Genomic DNA, 20,459 nt, shown 5'->3' with positions numbered 1-20,459 from the left:
CTGCCTCTCCAGTGGGAATTGACCCTGCCCACTATTCTTTTTAAATCATGTACACGCTAGGTAACCTCTGCAGTGCGGAGAATGTGGGAGATTCTTCTCTGAACTCCAACTGAAAAAAAACGTTAATTATGCCAGTTTTCACACAAATTTGACAAGCTTTTGGGGAGAATTCTGGCCAATATATTGTAAATAGTCAAACCAGAATCCATCAATGCCCTTAGGCAATTGTCTGAAGGAAGATTTGCATTTATACAAACATTTTCACAATTGGAGAATCACAAATGACTTTACAGTCAATAAAGTACTTTTGAAGGGTCATCATTGTAATGCAAGGAACATGATAGCCAATTCTCCACAAACGGCTATGAAAAATAATCTTTTTCAGCTGAGGATTTTGTTGATTGTGGGGAATTGGCCAGGATACCAGAAACATACCCAATAATCTTCTAGGAAACCATGTCTTAAACATCCACCCAAGTGCAGATTCAGGGCCCTGCTTTAATGTGTAATCCAAAAGATGGCATCTCACCCAAGTAGCACTCCAAGTATCACATGGAAGAATCAACCTTGATTTTTGTGCTCAGGTGTAGAGATTGTAGCCACCACCTTCTGACTCAGGGGGTTGTGCTGCCAACCAAACCATGGCTGGTACTAGAGACCAGTTGGACAACTAAATAATTGGTATCCAATTGGTTTCAAGCATATGTGCTCAAGTCAATGTGCGTTCGCACTCCCCAAAAGAACGTTTACAAATCTGACTATTTTGCTTGGATATGCTCTCCAGCTAACTGTGAATGCACTCGACATATTTTAACTGGCATTGCCCCTCAAATTCTTCTCGATTACTATTCATGGAAAGAAGAATTTTGTGTCTAAACAAAGAAAGACAGATTACTAAAAAAAGGAATGGAAGGGACAGAAATAACTCAAATACCAATGTCATTCAAGTGGTATATGCACTTGCTCTCTGTCCAGCTCCTGTGTTTACAGGATTAAGATCTTTATCCAAAAAAAAAACCACGATGTCTAGAAGCTGGAACTTGGATGGCTATTTTTTGTAGCAATAAAATTTGCAGGAGCTCCAAGTTCAAATGGATTATGGAGGGGACTTCTCTTAAAGCTAGCACAGCACTGGTTCACCATTTTGTTATAAAAGTCTTGAAAAATATTCATATTCTACCTAGAGCCATTTCAACCAAAGGGTATCTGTTTGCTTCTATAACATTTCGTTCCTGCAGAACAAGTGGTTATAATTTATTTAGTCTGAATAGCAACCCAATGAAAAGTAAAACACAATTAGTAGCAAAGAGACCATTTGGCCCAACTGGCCTGTGTTGTTGAGCTTTGAATGAGTCTCTTCCCATGCTACTTTATCACTCCCTTCAGCTTTCTGTAACCCTGTCTGCATTTCCTCCTACTCCTTTTCACCCCTCATGCATTTAACTAGTTTTGACAAAAAGCATCTAAGCTGTCCATCTCCTCCAACTCTGCTTCTACGTTCTAACCACTTTCTGGAAAAAGTGGTTTCACCTGAAATCTTTATTGGATTTATTGGAGACAAAGTTCAACTTGTGGCCCTTAGTTCTTGGGCTCCCCAACCACAAGAGGATTATTGATGCACCTATCCAATCAGATTTCGTAATGTTAACAGCCTTCATTGGGGTACCCCTCTTCTCTAAGGGGAAGCATATTTAATCTTTCCGATAGATATAACCGCTCACTGTTAGACATAAACGTTAGTTTTAGCATTCATGGTAAACTTGCAAAGGGTCACTTTTTTTTTTAAAAAGACAGATTAGGAGAAATTGAGTGTCTTTGGAATGCTTTTCCTCAAAAGGCAGCAGAGTCTTTGAATATTTCTAAGGCAGATAGATTCTTCATTAAGAAGGGGTGAAAGGTTATCAGGATGGACAGGAATGTGGGGTTGAGTTTACAAGCTGATCAGCCATTATCTTATTGAATGGAGGAGCAGGCTTGAGGGGCCGACCTCTGCTTCAAATTTGTATGTTTGTATGTATTATGGACAACATATTCATATTTTCGTGAGTAATCAACATTGCATGCTTCTCATTAAAAGCCATTCCAGGAATGGCTTGCAAAGTTAGAATGCAATCCTTTAAAAGTTCACATCCCATTGTAGCTGCTTGGAATTCAGCTGGTATGTATTTTTAGTTAACATGTTAAAATAAATGGTTAGCCAGGATCATATTTTAAGAACAGAATCAAGGCAAGTTATAAAATGCAAAGTTTTTGCAATAAACTGTACTGGTAATGGGCTGGTGAATTGTGAATACTTTGCAGCCACTTTATTAACACTGCCTGTTCTTGTCAACTGTTGTTCATCTGGACCAGTAGAGATCAAGCAGATCTTTTGGAATTTGCAACGCTTCAGAAACAGATCACTTAAATGATATACTGATGTTTCCTTAGGATACATGCACTTTAAATGCCTTATCCCATTGAGATAATTATGTCTGCTCCAAGACACTGACCCCAGAGGTACTTGGGGAGAATGGAAGGGAGGAGGTGGCACCAAGACTTACTGGAGCCCAGACAAAACAACGTATTTTTTAAAAAACTTACATTAAGTATGAGAAAAACATGATTTTGCTTGGCACGTTACCAAAAAAGTCTGTTTTTAACTGCATTACTTCCAAATGCAGCTACTGTAGGGCATTGAAATTTTATTACAAACATCACCCTCAGCATTCAGTTCGTTCCCATCATTTGAGTAGACAAAAGGCTGTTGGAGGAGTGCCAAAGTTTCACAGCCAGCATCTGCTCTGTGAAGATCAGATCTATGAGCACCACAAGCTGTGACAATGACCTAGTAATTAGAACTTCTCTGCAGTGTCCCACGTCACAGGAACAGTTTGGTATTCCAGATTGCTGGAATCTTGGTGTCACTTTGGTCAGTCTTGGCCACTGGAGCCTGCTCCACTTACCATCACCTCATTTCATTTCCTTGTGGATTTTCCATCCACTTGTCTCTCCTGTCACAGGCTTGTATTATTTCCACCATTTCAAATCATCTCAACTTTTACAGACCAAGAATTTCTTTGTGCTTGTTTTACTGTTCTTCCTTACAGAACCATAGAATCCATATGTTGCAGAAGGAGGCCATTCAGCCCATTGAATCTACACTGACTCAGAGCATCTTCCTAGGCCCAACACCACCCCCAACAGCCCCCCCAACTCCCACTGTTGCTGGCATCAGGACCTTCCCGACAAATCCCGAGACCCTCTAGGCTTCCCCCTCTGACCAGCTCCCTGGATAGCACACCCCCACTTAAGAACATAAGAAATAGGAGGAGGAGTAGGCCAACTAGCCCTTCGAGCCTGCCCCGCCATTCAATAAGATCATGGCTGATCTGTCGTGGCTCAGTTCCAAATTCCCGCCCTCTCCCCAGAACCCTTAATCCCCTCTCTTATCAAAAACCCATCAACCCGCGTCTTAAAAATATTTAGCGAAGTAGCCTCCACCACTTCAACGGGCAGAGAATTCCAGAGATTCACCACCCTTTGAGTGAAGAAGTTCCTCCTCAACTCCGTTCTAAACCGCCCCCCCTTTATCATGAGGCTGTGCCCCCTAGTCCTACTGTCCTTTGAGCAGGAAGAGTCTCTCCACCTCTATCCTATCCATCCCATTCATCATCTTATACGTCTCAATGAGATCTCCCCCCATTCTTCTAAACTCTAACGAGTACAAGCCTAGTTTATTCAGCCTCTCCTCCTAGCTCAACCCCCTCAACTCCGGCATCAGCCTAGCAAATCTCCTCTGCACTCCCTCCAAGGCCAAAATATCCTTGCATAAGTACGGCGCCCAAAACTGCACACAGTACTCCAGCTGCGGCCTCACCAATGCCCTATACAGCCGCAGCAAGACCTCCCTACTTTTATATTCAATCCCCCTCGCTATGAAGGCCAGCATCCCATTCGCCTTCCTGACCACCTGCTGCACCTGCAAGCTGGGTTTTTGCAACTCATGCACAAGGACCCCAAAGGTCCCTCTGCACCGTCGCCTGCTGCAGTTTTTCGCCACTTAAGTGATAATCCTTCCTACCATTATTCCTACCAAAGTGGACCACCTCTCACTTGCCAACATTAAATTCCATTTGCCATTTCCTGGCCCATTTGCCCAGCCTATCTAGATCCTTCTGTAGACTCTCACCACCCTCCGCACAATTTGCCTTTCCACCAATTTTGGTGTCATCAGCAAATCGACACCCTACACTCGGTTCCCTCCAGATCATCTATATAAATGGTAAATAGCTGAGGCCCCAGCACCAACCCCTGGGGCACTCCACTAGTCACCATCCGCCAATCCGAATAGCACCCATTGACCCCCACTCTCTGCCTCCTATTTGACAACCAGTCCTCTATCCAAGCTAACACCCTACCCCCAACCCCATGCCCCCTGACCTTCTGCAATAACCTGAGGTACCTTATCAAACGCCTTCTGAAAATCAAGACAGACCACATCCACCAGCTCTCCTCTATCCACCGCCCTAGACACATCCTCAGAGCTCCAGTAAGTTTGTCAGACACGACTTCCCTTTAACGAAACCGTGCTGCGTCTGCTCTATCAAGCAGTTCCCCTTAAGATGCCTCACTATTTCCTCCTTGATGACGGATTCTAACATTTTACCTACAACAGACGTTAAACTAACAGGCCTATAATTCCCCGCCTTTTGCCTGGCACCCTTCTTAAACAATGGCGTAACATTAGCCGTTTTCCAATCTTCCGGCACTTCCCCGGAATCCAGCGATGTCTGGAAAATAACCACCAAGGCATCCACTATCACCTCCGCCATTTCTTTCAGGACCCTCGGATGCATTCCATCCAGTCCTGGGGACTTGTCCACAATCAGCCCCTTCAGTCTGTCGAGCACCACCTCTCTAGTAACAGTAATGTCATCAGACATTCAGCTCCCAGTCCCTGTCACCTTGCAGCCACGTCTCTGTAATGGCCACCAGATCATATCCATTTGTGTCGATCTGCGCCACCAACTCATCCACTTTATTCCTAATGCTTCGCGCATTCAGATAAAGCGCCTTCATCCCAGCCTTCACCTGGACCTTATTTGCTGGAATGCCACCAACTATACTCACGCCCCTTACTCCCTCTATTATTGGGACATCCTCGGCCTCTATCCTTACCTGTACCGTCTCCTTAACTTTAGACCCCACTTGCCCGACCTTCCCCCAACATCGCCCACCCGTTGGCTCTGCCTCTGGCAAGTTATGGTGCCAAACAGGCACTGCTAGGGTGCCCAACTGGAAACTGCCCAGCCATGTCCACAACCACATAGGGGCTTCAATGCCCTCCAATCTTCCCAGCATGGCCATGACACCTAGTTTTCACAGGTGGAGACCTGTAGTGATTTGTGCTGGTGTGATATTAAGTGGGTGGGGAGATTCCAGGAGATGTCATACCAAACCTGCTAACCACATGCAAATTCTATGTAAATAGGCTTTGCATCTCATCCTCACCAGTGATCTTCCCAGCTTGCCATGCTGATTGACCCACACTGAGCCAGTAGGATGGCACCCCAAGCTGGAGCTGTTGGCACAAGCATTGTGTGCCAGCTCAGTTTGAGAAGAGAGTGGTGGGCTACAGGGGAAGAAAATTGATTTGTAGGAGATCCTGAGGTTAATTTATAGGTGGTCGTGGGAACCTTGGAAGAGTTTATTGAATAGCTCCCATTAGTAAATCACCAGTCAACTCCTGCCATTGGTTGTCCAATGCAAACAGTCTTACTTCAATGCTTTTCAGTGTCCTGTTTTGACATTAAATCTAGCCATCCTGGCAGTGATCCCATTGAAGCCCTTTTGTGGTTAGTTAAGGGTCACCTACAAGCACCTCTTGGATTCTGAGGTTGGGGGATGCCCCCTTTTCTGGTCCCCTGCACTTAGATGACCAGTCTCTCTCTCTCTGCTCTTTGCCCATCTCCCCCTCCCTATCCGGTCTGTCCCCTATCCCTAAAATGGGAACTGTCAGCCTGGCCCCAGCAAGATCCAGGATTTGGTTCCATTGGTGTCTCCCTCAGGTCACTGTATGCAGCCTTAGCATGGCCACTGCATCTAATGGCAAGGCTGAGATGAGAGCTCCCAGTTGCTTCAGTGGCCGACAGCTGAGTCCAGACCTTCTCCCAGATTGGTTGCAGGGGGATAGAGGGTGCAAAATGTTCACTTCAAGCCAATTAGCTTTGTAGTTATTAGCTACAGGGCAAAGCAGGCTCACTCACATTTTATACTGGGAGTGACAACGATGTTCCCATTGTAAAATCTAGCCTTACAAAAAGGCAAAACATTATTCAACTTTCTAAAGCCCTAGTCAGATCCTATTTTGAACTCAGTTCAATTGTAGGATTGTTTATATTGTTGGAAGATGAGGATTTATAGGGTTAAATTTGAGAGGCAGGTTGCTTGTTTTTGAAGAAAAAAATTACAGCACAGACTCAGGTCTTTTTGGCCCCCTAAGCCTGCACTGACCATGCTGTCCATCTGAATGAAAACCCACTATTCTTCTGGGGATCATATCCCTCTATCCCCATTCTATTCAGGTATTTGTCAAGACATCCCCTATCGTATTTGCTTTCACTACCTCCCCCAACAGTGAGTTCCAGGCACCTACCATCCTGTGTATAAAAAAAACTTGCCTTGTACATCTCCTTTAAACTTTGCCCCTCACATCTTAAACCTGTGCCCCCTAGTAATTGACTTTTCCATCTTGGGGGGAAAAAAAACTTCTGACTGTCCACTCTGTACATGCCCCTCAATCTGTCATTCCAGTGAGAACAAAGTTTCTGCAGCCTCAGAATGCCCTCCACACCAGGCAACATCCTGATAAATCTTTTCTGTACCCTCTCCAAAGCCTTCACATCCCTCTGGTAGAATGGCAACCAGAATTGAACACTATATTCCAAGTGCAGTCTAAGGTTTGCTTGATTTTAGGAGCCTAATTGTTTAAAAATGATTTAAAAAGTTAATGCCATACACTCAGAAGACCATTTCTTCTGCTGAGCACAATTATCCAACTGTAGCAACCATGGCACATTTTTTGCCTCAATAAAATACACCTGTGGTACCCATTTGGAAATGGATTTCTTGTCCAACCTGGCTGGCTCACATTTCATTCTCAAGTCAATATCAAGCCCCAACTCCAGGTTTATACTGCAACTTCCTAGTGCAAAAGCAGAACAAAACAACTTGGCTGCTGCTGTTATGCGAGATCCACATCCCTGAATTGGTGCAATGGGAAAATTGTAACTAATTTGACATTAATGAAATAGCAATAATACCATAAAAGTACCTTACACTAGTTGGTACTGTTTCCCCAGACTCTGAAGCTCAGGAAAACTAGCATCTTGGCTATGCAACACATCACATCAGGATTATTTTGCTGTCATCATAAACCAACTCAAAAAAGATACGGCTCAATTTCAAAAACAGATATGAGCACATTTAGGAGTTTTGTAAGGCAGAAGTTGATTTTAAAAAGACCATTGTTCATGCATACACAGCCTGGGAATGACCTCCTTATTCAACTGAAAGAACAGTGATGCTCAAACTTGCTGCATTCCTGCCATTATAAATCAGTGACTAACCTTCAAAAAGACCTCATTAACCTACAGTGGTTGGGACATCAAAGTCCCACTAGGTATTGAATAAAAGTCAGTCTTTTCTTTCTTTTACAGAACAATGCACTGGATTTCTGTTGGTTGCAGTAACATTCACAGCAACCAACCGGGCCATCTAAGTACTGGGCAGTTGAGCAGTCATTATTCTATTCCTCGTGCATGAGTTGCAAAGCATTTGCCCCTTTGGGCCAATGCACTCAGCAAAAGCATTAACAAATTTAAACTGGAGAAAAACACCTGGGCAGGAATTCTCTGACCGTTCACGCCAGTGGGATTCCACAGTGAACGGAGATTTGGCTGCGCAACAAATTCTGCGTCCTTGCTTGTAGTAGCAGCAAGGTGTAAACAGCCAGAAAATTCCAGCCCTGAAATCTAAAATGCTGAGGTGCAGACGTTGCATGCATTACAAAGTAAACAGAACTGGAGACACGTGATTGGGGGGGGAAAAAGGAGAGAAAGGGAGGAAGGGAGGGGGAGGAACTCCCCTTCCGTCTCCCCCCACACTCTTGGGCTGGGCAATCCCAGACCCTAACCACTTGCTGAGAGAAACCGGTCTCCCACCCCACATTCTCTCAGGCTGGGCAATCCCAGATCCTAACCACTCGCTGAGTGAGAAACTCTCCATGTGCCTCCTCACGTGGTTTCACATTTGGAGTATTAGAGACTAAAAGATGCTCCCCATTTTCCCTTAGCTTCTACATGCAAACTTCTCAGATGGAAGCAATCTGCCAATCAGCTTCACTGAAAATGAACCATTCAAGTCTCTGACCAGGGTGTTTTCCATGTGGTCAGAGATGATCAAGAGCTTGATCTGTCTATAATGCGTTCTATGTTGATGTACCAGATAAGGCAAGTAAAGGAGACATGGGAATGATAAATAAAATCTTCTGGAACTTTCCTTGATTACCTTTGGGGATTGGAGAGTGTTTATGCAGAACTTTCCCTCAGGAGATTGAACAGGTGATGTAGTGGTGGACCTACCAAATATTAAGCTGATCTTTCTTGACATTCAAGCTATGCCTAACACTATATTCTGCACCCTCTTCTTTCCTTCTCCCTAACATACTCTGAAATGATATGCTTTGTCTTGATAGAGTAAAAAGTATTGTTTCTTGTGCACTCTCTCAATAAATCAAATCAAACAGTCCATTTTAGGTGGGTATAAATCTCAGAAAGCTGTACCTTGCTACACTGTGTCTCTAAACAGAAAGCACAAAGTTGAAAAGTCATCTTCGAGTAGTCTTGTACTGTGTACACATTTGATTATCCTACTACAATAGATAGGCTTAAGATAACAGTATTCTAAGTATAAAAGGGTGATAAGCCCAGAAAAAAATTTGAGAAGCTTCATTCCTACAATCTAAAGAGATGTTTAAGATATTACAAGATGTGCCAAAAGTTTTAAATCAGTTAGGTAAGATGATGAATATTTATTTGAGGTAAATCAGACTAAATACATCAACATGTATTTCAGCATGAGAAAAAAATGCGCACTGAAGGTAAATTTGTACTTGGATGCTAGGGTCTCAAGTTGGCACAGCAGCATTGAGGGGCCAAAACACCTGTAGTCCTACTAAATGCTCTTTTACATTCTTTGTTGGATATTTTGAAAGGTCTAGCTAAAAGAACTTAGAACAAAAAAATTGCAATGCACGTGATAGAGAAAACATTGCATAGAATAACATTGGTTTGGCTTGTTTCTGTACTGTCCACTCATTCATCCCAACCAATCTGTGCCACTGATTATGTTGCACTGAAGTCTCTTCCTCTTCCAATTGCATCAGCATAACCCTCCATTCCAACCTCCCTCACATCCTTATGTAGCTCCATGATCTGTGCATTGGTCTTAAACTCAATTGTGGTGTTGGATTACAAACCCAAACCACTGTTTGCATAAATAAATTGCTTTTCAGTGTCTGATTTATTAATGATTACACCATGTTGATGGCTTTGAGCTTTGCTCTTCCTCAAGTGGAAAAACTGCTTTGACCAAAACCTTTCAGAATTTTAAGGAACTTACTGGCTAATGCCTCAGCCTTCTTTCTTAGAGGGAAGGATGGAGGCTGTTCATTTGGAAGCACACAATCTCAGTTCAAGCATTTTATTCCCTCCCCACCCCCTGCCAAATCAATTACACTAGTACCTTCACTGTAAAATAGCAGTCAGAACTGTACAGTGTTCCAAAGTTTTCTACAAGTTTAGTGCAATTTGTCTGCTTTTTAATTCTCTGTGGAACTAAACCCTAGGTGATGGTTTACATATTTTAATACACCTTGCTACTTTTAATGCATCTCTACCCACAGATTCCTTTGCTCCTCTGCCCCATTTAAATCTTTTTTTGGCAAAAATTCAATATCTCACCAAGGTTGAAATTTAATTACCTATTATTTTCTGTTCTGCATGCATGTTCTTGAAACATCCTCAGTGTTGACTATACTACATCAATTTGGTGTTATCCACAAATTTAGAAAGTATATATTTTTGATTTCATTTAATCGTTCATCTAAATTCTGCACAGTGGTCCAACCTTCTGTCACTAAGTAGCCACCCTTTGCCCCAACTGTTTTGTCATTCAGCAAATTGGCCATCTATTCTGCTACTGTTCCAATTTCACTGACCTTTTCACCATTTATGCTAATACACAAAATGCATGGAAATGTGTGGAATACCACATCACATTTGATGACTGACCAACAACTAGCGCAGCTCATTTGCATGTTCAACTGTCGTGATGCCAGTTTTAAACTCAATACTCATGTATTGCTAGAAGAGCATCACAAGATGGAAAAAATGTTGGCACGAGAATATGCCCACATTAGTGTACTTGGGTGTCAAGCTCAACCTGGGCTTACTTGAAATTTAATCTTGCAGTGCCACAGTATTAAGTAAAAGTTGCACTATGATATTAACACTCATACAAGTTGGATACCTCATTGAGGAAGCTCCATAAACAAGTATGGTTACAGGAGAGTTTAACATGGTATACTCTTATACTTTGCTTCAGAAATTTCAGCAAAAAATTATTCTCCCACCCGAACAAGAGTTACATCTCTAGCTAGCTCAATATTAGCATCCAAATGTCAAGGATACTCTACACCTCAATTGAGAGTCAAGGTATATTTACTTTAAAATAGTGAACGATGGCACCATAGACTCAACAATGGCAAAATTCCTCGCAAGACAATACCAGCTCAGTGGCATGCAGTGGTTGGCACTACTGCCTCAGTGCAGGAGACCTGGGTTCAATTCCAGCCTCAGATGACTACGTAGAGGTCATACATTCTCTGTATCTGTGGGTTTTTTCCCCACAGTCCAATATAGTTAGGTGGATTTGCTATAGTAAATAGCCTCTTAATGTCCCAAAATGTGGGAATTAGTGGGATAAATGTGGGTATAGGCCCTGGGTTCTATGCTTTGTTCGAGTGTTGGTACAGACTTGATGGGCTGAATGGCCTTTTTCTGCACAGGAGGGATGCTGTGATTCTAAATGCAAATGACTCTAAGCAATTTAATGACAAACTACTAAACCAATTAAAGTTAGCAAATTCAATTGGAAGAGAATTGCTTCCTCAAAACATTTAAAAAATTAAAAATTTCAACACAAGCATTATAATAATAATATTTCAAGATCCCACTTACCTTCCTATCATTCTGCTCCGTGGGATCACCTGAATAATGACCCTATAGGAAAGCAAAGAAATTGCATTATTTTCCACCTCCATACATATGACAATAGGAGAACTGCTTTTTCAAATTTACACAAAATGCACTGAGTAGAGAACAGGTCCACTTGTATGAAGGGCACATAATGGACTTAGATATTCCACAGCCTCTTCACTGAGCAATTTGGTTAAGAGGAGAATTAGAAACCTTACTATAGGGATTTCAAAAATACACATGCAGAATCCTTCAAACATGCTTGGGAATAAATAGAAGCCTGGAAAAAAAAAGTGTTTACTAATCCAAAAGACTCAGCCCCCTAGAGAATATTCCCACTCAACATCCACCCACGATGAACAGGTGCAACCAAAGAACAGCCTGGTTACAATGTCAAAGTACAATTGCAATATAACTTTGGAAATGACATCATAGGGACAAGGGGCGATAAAAATCAGTAGATCAAACTATAGCAAGCCAAAAAGAATGGGTCCCCAAAATCCAAATGTCCAAAAGAAATACCTTCCTTACAAAATAGCACACAAACTTTACTAAACGTCCTGTCACTTTATCGACTGACAGCTTGAAGATTGTTCCAAAACTGGTAGCTGCCTTGGTTTCTTGTAAATCCCCACAGTTGTTCAGCCAGAAAAGCCACTAATTATCCTATGGTGTTTCATATACATTTGATTCAAACAGGACCTTCAGCGAGGATTTCATTAAGCTTTGATCTCCCACAGCTACCCACTTTCAACATTTTGTACAGGTCAGCTTGGGAACTAGTAACACGAGCCTCACTTCATTCCACACTTAGTCAAAGTTTGTGTCACAAAAGAATGTAACACATTTTATTGCCCATTATATCTATGGTAGCACAGTATTACTTACATCATGTAGAGGATAGGCTGCAGTGTAAACTCCGCTGGCAATAAGACTGGTGATCCCTATGGTAAAACAAACACTGGTGAACTGAAGTACAAGGTTAAGATTTTGCCATGTATGGAAAACTTCTGTATCTGAATTGAACTATTTCTGTGCATGGAAAGGAGAAGGAACACGGGTGTGTAGGAACCATTGTGAAGATATCTACCCTTTTGCAGTAGCTTGAGGACATGGAACACATTTTCCACAGCCTGGCAGGAAGGTCTTGCCAAATACTGCTAGCGCCCAGGTGGAAGAGCACAGTCAATTTCAGGAAAGCATAGATAGTTGTGGTGGCTCACTGGCACAATGGTTGCACTGCTGTCTCAGTTCCAGGGACCCAAGTTTGATTCCTGGCTTGGGTCACCATGTGTGGAGTTTACTCGTTTGCCTTGTGCCTGCATGAGTTTTCTCCTGCAGACCGAAAAACCTGCTGGTTAGGTTCATTGATCATGCTAAATTCTCTGTACTGAACAGGTGCTGCAGTGTGGCGACAATGGGATTTTCACAGGAAAATCATTGCAGTGTTAATATAAGCCTACTTGTGCCACTAATAAATAAACTTTAAATTTCAGGAATATGCTACCTTCATTTTAACTAGTATCTACTGGTAAAGTTACAGGACTTTATAATAGATGACATTTGAATAGACAATACATAGGCACTTAAAGAGCCAACAGGACCAATCTAGAGACAAGTTACATTGTTAGATCTTTCTTTTAAAGAAGGAGGGAAACTTTCTTTACCCATGCTATATTTTGCTCTGCTGCAAGTTGTTCTTTTCAAAATTTCATAAACCTAGGACAGAAAAGGAATAAGTATATTATTTCATTATAAAGTTATTTGCATTTTCTGTATGAAGTGTTACAGATTACTTAAAATACTATAACAGCATCAGTTGTTAAGTCTACAGTTTAAGTCACCTTTCCAAAATTTAATGCATTCATTCAGGCAACATTTATAAATGTTTCACTGGTTTTTATTCATATTTGGTCCTTGGGTGAGAGATTAAGTATTGCACTTTTCAATATTAACACAAGGAACTCTTAATTCCTGACTTTGGTTTCCTGTTAGTTTCTTCACTTGGTTTGATTGAGACTCCATCTTGTTGGTAGAGAACCATCATTCAAAATTCTAAGTGATAGCATTTTTCTTTCAAATAATGATAGCAATGTCAAAATTTTAATGATTATTTATACCAGCTACATCATACAATGTTAATGGCACGTGATTTGACTATTGGGCTTAATTTTGCAGTTAGTGGCAAAGCAACAATGCTTACTGCTGACCCTGGAGAAAAGCTTCCCCACAAATTTCTCCTTTTCCTGACAGCAGTTTGAACCTGGCACCAAATTAGAAAGATCTGAGCATCCAGCAGCTGTGAAGTCAGTAAGAAAGGTGTGCAGCCAAATCACAATGCAGCATGTAAACAAACAATCAAACCAGGAAGTTTCAGATGGTGAAATGAAAGATTTGATTAAGCTAAATTAGAAAACTAAAAGTAGACAAATTTGACATGAAGAAAATGAAAATGCCAGCAGAGCATTGAACAATAAAGATGAATTTAAACACTAAAAACTCAACTACATACATCACTCATCATGCAACTTTTTCATCTTTTTTGCAATGAGACCAGCCTCAATGAAATGATTGCTTTGGGATTGTAATCAGGGTTGGAGAATGCCAGGAGGAAATCGCAGCAGGACACTCGAGCATTGGTGAGCCACCTGTAGCCTTGGGACCCCAGGGACTGAGTTAGAACATAGAACACTACAGCGCAAATAGGCCCTTCGGCCCACGAGTTGTGCCGATCACATCAACACCTACCAATCTATAGACCTATCTATAACCCCCAATCCCATAAAACCCCATATACTCATCCAGAAGTCTTTTAAAAGACCCCAGCAAGTTCGCCTCCACCACCACTGACGGCAGCCGATTCCATTCACTCACCACCCTCTGAGTGAAAAACTTACCCCTAACATCACTTCTGTACTTTCCTCCCTGCACCTTAAATCTGTGTCCTCTCGTAGCGACCATTTCAACCCGGGGAAATAGCCTCTGAGAATCCACCCTATCTATTCCTCTCAACATTTTATAAACTTCTATCAGGTCGCGTCTCAACCTTCGTCTCTCCAGGGAAAAGAGACCCAGCTCCCTCAACCTAACTTCATAAGGCATGCCTCCCAGTCCAGGCAACATCCTTGTAAATCTCCTCTGTGCCCTTTCAATAGCTTCTACGTCTTTCCTATAGTGAGGCGACCAGAACTGCGCACAGTACTCCAAATGAGGCCTGACAAGGGTCTTATAAAGTTGCAGCATTACCTCCCAACTCCTGAACTCAATCCCTCGATTAATGAAGGCCAGTACGCCATATGCCTTCTTGACCACCTCGTCCACCTGCGAGGCCGATTTAAGAGTCCTGTGGACCCGGACCCCAAGATCCTTCTGCTCTTCAACACTACTAAGACTCCTGTTGTACTGAGATTGGACAGGCTAGGACTTTTTTCTTTGGAGTGTAGGAGACTGAGGGATGATCTTAGAGGCATATAAGATCATGAGAGCCATGGATAGGGTAAATGCACTCAGTCTTTTTCCCCAGGGTTGGGGAAAATCGAGAACAAGAGAGCATAGGTTTTAAGAGGGGAAGAATTAGTGGAAACCAGAGGAGCAACTTTTTTTTAAAAAATACACAAGTGTATGTATGTGGACTGAGCATGGACCACAAGACATTTTGTTGACTATTGCCCATGCACAAGGTTGCCATATTTCACTGATTTCTGTGCAGCTTTTTTTCCTACCAACATGACTGGTGATATGTAAAGCAAGAGCAAGTGAAGTGAGTTGCATGCTTATTGCACACAACATTGACAGAGCCGTGTGTTCCCTCTGCATCCAAAGTGTAAATATTTATTTTGTTTTTACCATTTGAAGTTGATGACAGTTCTAATATACAATTAAGCATTTTCATTATGAAATATTGTGTGTATTAAATGCATTTAATCTTATTCATAGAATCCAAGATGTAGTTAAGTACAAGATAGTATTCATAGATCAGATTTCAAAATAACCAAATTTTTCCAGAGTCTGTACAACAGAAAAAAAGTGATTGGACCACAGTAGTAGTTGTTAATTTCTAGAATTTATGATTATTTAGTATTTTAGTTGAGCTCAGTTTCAAGCCACAGAAAAGATCAGTAGATTATGAATATAGAATGCAGTGATTTCATGCAAGAGTCAAGATTATTAATAAAGGAGGAAGATGATGGCCTAGTGGTATTAATGCTAGACAATTAATTCAGAAACTCAGCTAATGTTCTGGGGATTCGGGTTCAAATCCCACCACAGCAGATGGTGGAATTTGAATTCAGTAAAAATCTGGAATTAAAGGATCTACTGATGACCATGAAACTATCAATTGTCAGAAAAAACCCATCTTTCACTAATACCCTTCAGGGAAGGAAATTTGCTGTCCTTACCTGGTCTGGTCTATATGCAACTCTAGAGCCACAGCATTGTGGTTGACTCTCAGCTGTCCTCAGGCAACTAGAGATGGGCAATAAATGCTTGCCCAGCCAGCAACACCCATGTCCCATGAATGAATAAAAAACAAACATGTTAAAATTGATCATGAAAAATGGATTCCCATGTTGGGGGGAAATCCAGGACAAGGGATAGAACCTTAAAACATAGGCTAGGCCATTCAGAATTCCTTCACAAAGAGGGAAAATCTGGAATTCTTTATCTCAAAAAGCTACAGAGGTTGAGTCAATTGAACATTTCAATTTACAATAGGAGTGCTTTTGTTAGGCAAGGCTATTAAAAAGGGACAAATTGGGTAAGTGAAATCAATGCACAGATTAGCCGTGACCTAACTGAATGAGAGATTAGGCTCGAGGGGCTGAATGGCCTCTTGTCACAATGTTCCCTCAAGAAAAGGCACAGCAACAAGAGTTCACAAAAGGCCTAAAGTTCTCAAACTCTGGAGATGTGGCTTTCAGTCTCGCAGAAGACCCGAAGCAAAGGCGAAGGCACATGGGATCAAAGGAGGATGTGACAAATTAGGGAGAACTGCTTTTCACAATAGGAGGTTAATCATAAAAAGGGACTATTTTAAACTTCTTTGGGATTAGTAAGGGAGGCCCATCTGGATCTAATCTGCAACCTTTGCCACAGGGTAATATTACTAATGCTCCTGAAGATGATACCGTAAACATATTTAATTTTCTTGAGGATCCAAAAGGTCCGTGGGAAAGCAAAAACATGTTGAGAAAAAGGAAGCAGTCAACGGAAATAAACAGTCAGGCTGATGAGTAACAAATGACGTCCAGCTTTGACTAATGTAAGGCAATGCAGTGTGGATAATAGATACAGCAAAAGAAAAGTCTCTTCAGCGAGGGTTTAAAAATTTTGAAACAAGGAAATTGATAACTAATCAAATGTTTAGTGTAAAACATTGTGGGAAAATTTTAGACATGTTCTGATATATTACACCACATGCAGGTACAAAGTATAGTCAATCCACGTGAGGGAGAGCTCACAATAGCAACATCAGAAATGAACAGGAGTAAATTACAACTTTCCTCAAGTGAAAGTTGTAAAATTACTTGAGGATAATAAATTTTAATCAAATTTCACCGAACAGGCACCGACCTGCCCATTACTCATTTGACTAGAGTAAAAATTCTTGTAAACAACACGAAGCTGGGAAACTACAAAAATAGCTTTCCCCCCCCCATTTTTCTTTAAAAACAAGATCGAATAAATACAATCCCATATGGTAGCAATCATCATCACACCCACAGAACGCCTACTGCCTGCCTTCCTTGTTCCAAAGTATTTAAATGGGGGCAGGAGCAGATAGAAAGCCATAGCTTTCACAGGTCAACTAATAATCGCCAACAGATGCTACTTAAAATCTTCTGCTGTCTGAAGGAAGAAATAAAGAAAAAGGTACTACAGAAGAACATTAGTCTGCTTTGCCAGACCACTGTTCAACATTAAGGGAGGTGATGGGCGAGAGGAGGAAAAATCAAAAAGGGGAAGAATAAAAGGTATTTCAGTCAGGAAAGAATTGTACCACCAGTATAACATAGTCCCATCATGTGGTCAACCATTTTAAGATATACCCAACTCATGGTATGATTTCAAGAATAAATTAGTAATAGTCCTTGGGGCTAAAAAAGGATCAAGATATTGAATATGATCCATGATCAAAATGAATGGCAGAGCAGGTTCGAAGGACTGAATGGCCTACTCCTGCTTCTAGTTGCTATGTCAAAATGAATCAGGCAAACGTTTAATCCAGCCATCTTCAGAGACTCATTAGTCGTGCTCATTTTGTAGGCATAAATCAAAGCATTGTCTGACCCTTCACAATCTCAAGGTACAAGGTATCCCACAGGAGTGTGTCAGAAAGTGAATGAGGCAAAATAAACAGCCATCATTAATCATATCAGTGGACTGACATGCCTTAATTTAGCAGTCGACAGACTCGAGCATGGCCTTCAGGGTTCTGCCATGTGGATGGAAAATTATGCCTCTTGGCACTTACCACATACTTAAGAACAACAATTATTCCCTTTAATTAATGCCCTTGTTTAGGCAATAGGCACAACAGTACTTTGAAATACAAGGGATTGCTTTTGTAGCATGTTTGAGCACTGGTTGAAACGACGATCAAAAGAAAACAAAAATAAAGTATTTGGGTGGGGCCTGGTAATGGAGAAGCCTAGCACAGGACATTAAAATGTTGACGGAAACTCAAACGGGATTTTTATTTCAGTGTCTGTCACGGGTTCAGTTGCTAGAATTCTTGCCAACATTAGAAGTCCTAGTCCAGAGGCTCTGAACATATTACATGTATATGGACACTAGACCAATATGGAGGGAGTGCCATGCTGTGGGAGGTGCCACTTTTTAAGGAGTGGCAGAATCAAGACCTTGTCTACCCTGTAGATATTAAAATATCCACAGCACTATTTCAGAGAGAAAACAGGGGAGTCCTGGCTAATATTTATGCTATATCACTGAAAAATTTGATGGTATTTGGTCATTTTCATCTTGTTATTTATGGGAGTTTGCTCCATCTTGTATTGGTTGCTGTGTTTCCTACAGCTGTGACTACATTACAACTTCACTGCTACCTAGTCTGTGAACTCAAAAACAGATTCACAACATATTGACCATTCCATCCTCCCTTCAATGCTACAAGTCTGCAAATTAGATATCCAAAAGATTATGTAGGTAATTTTTGAAGCCCAATAATGCATAATCTCACAGGTAGAACAGAGCAGTACAGGCCCTTCAGCCCTTGATGTTGTGTTGAGCGATGCCCAAACCCAAGATCAAGCCATCCCAGTCCCTAGGTAGGTTATTGCATGAACAGTGCTCTTTACATACCAAACACAACTGCCCTGATTTTCCAATCAAAATCATGGTGAAACTAAGGGCACTTGTAATTAGTTGCATGAACTTTTAGGTGAGGGGCAACTGCACAGTTAAACTCAAACTCAAATGACCACCATTCATTTCCAAACAAGCCGCCATTTCACTGGCTGGCTCACCATTGAGATGCATGGAGTGGTGCAAGGGTGTGTTTTTTGTAAATACAAAAACATACCACCAAAAAAAGCCAAATCTTGGTCACTTCAGTCTCTCTATTTAATGGGGAGGCCTCATGGTACAGTGGGGGTGACATCCCTACTTTTACCTCTGGACTTAACCAGGAAAGGTGTTCATAACATGGCCATGATGTGGATATGCCTGCATTGGACTGGGGTAAACAGTAAAAAGTCTGACAACACCAGGTTTAAGTCCAACCGATTTATTTGATAGTAAACTCAAGCTTTCGGGGTTGGTCCCTTTGTCAGGTGAATGGAGAGTTCTGGCCTCAGAACATATAAAACACAGTTTACAGATTACTCATTAGAATGTGAATCTTTACACCTGACCTGCTGTTCAAGTCGTAAAGTGGCTGACAATGTGAGTGGAAGGAGCACTGATCACCAGGTTAAAGAGATGTGTCTTGTCTCCAGACTATACGGTAAGTGAGGTTTTGCAAACCCAGGCAAGTCACAGGGGTTACAGATAGTGTGACATGAACCCAAGATCCCTGTTGAGACTGTCCTCATGCGTATGGAACGTGGCTATCAGTCTCTGCTCAGCAACTCTGCGCTGTTGTGTCGTGAAGGCCACCTTGGAGAATGCTTAACGAAGGTCAGAGGCTGAATGCCTGTTACTGCTGAAGTGTTTGCCAACAGGAAGGGGACATTCTTGCCTGGTGATTGTTGAACGATGTTCATTCATCTGTTGTAGCGTCTGCATGGTCTCCCCAATGTACCATGCTTTGGGACATCCTTTCTTGCAACATATCAGGTAGACAACGTTGGCCGAGTTGCAAGAGTATTTACTGTGTACCTGGTGGATGGTATTCTCACGTGTGATGATGGCATCCAAGTCGATGATCTGGCATGTCTTGCAGAGGTTGCTGTGGCAAGGTTGTGTGGTATTGTGGTCACTGTTCTCCTGAAGGCTCAAACAATGTTCTGTTTGAGGTTGCGTGGTTGTCTGAAGGCAAGAAGTGGGGGTGTGGGGATGGCCCTGGCGAGATGTTCATCTTCAATGATATGTTGAAGACTCCAGAGAAGATGTCGTAGCTTCTCCGCTCCGGGGAAGTACTGGATGACGAAGGGTACTCTGTCCATCGTGTGGACAGATATGGTGCTTGACTCATTAAATCGACAGTTCTGATGCGCCACAGCAAAAAACCTGCACCGATCTCCTCAGAAGACAAACATGGGACATGGTGGACAGAGTACCCTTTGTCATCCAGTACTTCCCCGGAGCGGAGAAGCTATGACATCTTCTCTGGAGTCTTCAACATATCATTGAAGATGAACACCTCGCCAGGGCCATCCCCACACCCCCGCTTCTTGCCTTCAGACAACCACGCAACCTCAAAACAGACCATTGTTCGCAGCAAACTACCCAGCTTTCAGGAGAACAGTGACCACAACACCACACAACCTTGCCACAGCAACCTCTGCAAGACATGCCGGATCATCAACATGGATACCATCACATGAAAATACCATCCACCAGGTACACGGTAAATACTCTTGCAACTTGGCTAATGTTGTCTACCTGATATGTTGCAAGAAAGGATGTCCCAAAGCATGGTACACTGGGGAGACCATGCAGACGCTACGACAACGGATGAACAAACATCACTCAACA

The 20,459-nt window shown here is 42.0% G+C and overlaps 1 protein-coding gene across 4 annotated transcripts in view; it reads right to left on the bottom strand.

The window, feature by feature from the left end:
- The window catches only part of ano1a (anoctamin 1, calcium activated chloride channel a), a 218,631-nt gene that overhangs the window by 100,443 nt on the left and 97,729 nt on the right, over positions 1-20,459 (bottom strand). For all 4 annotated transcript variants that reach the window (XM_080191552.1, XM_080191554.1, XM_080191553.1 and 1 more), the window contains exons 7-9: positions 12,968-13,019; positions 12,189-12,244; positions 11,283-11,324 (exon numbers count right to left, since the gene is read on the bottom strand). In XM_080191552.1, the coding sequence (XP_080047678.1) occupies positions 11,283-11,324; positions 12,189-12,244; positions 12,968-13,019 (150 nt within the window). The remainder of the gene's footprint in view (positions 1-11,282; positions 11,325-12,188; positions 12,245-12,967; positions 13,020-20,459) is intronic.

This window comes from Carcharhinus amblyrhynchos, chromosome 6 (assembly GCF_965287045.1).
Source record: "Carcharhinus amblyrhynchos chromosome 6, sCarAmb.v2.hapA, whole genome shotgun sequence".
Lineage (NCBI taxonomy): Eukaryota > Metazoa > Chordata > Chondrichthyes > Carcharhiniformes > Carcharhinidae > Carcharhinus > Carcharhinus amblyrhynchos.
The sequence above is the reverse complement of the archived record's forward strand: the minus strand, read 5'-3'. Positions and strand labels throughout refer to the sequence as shown.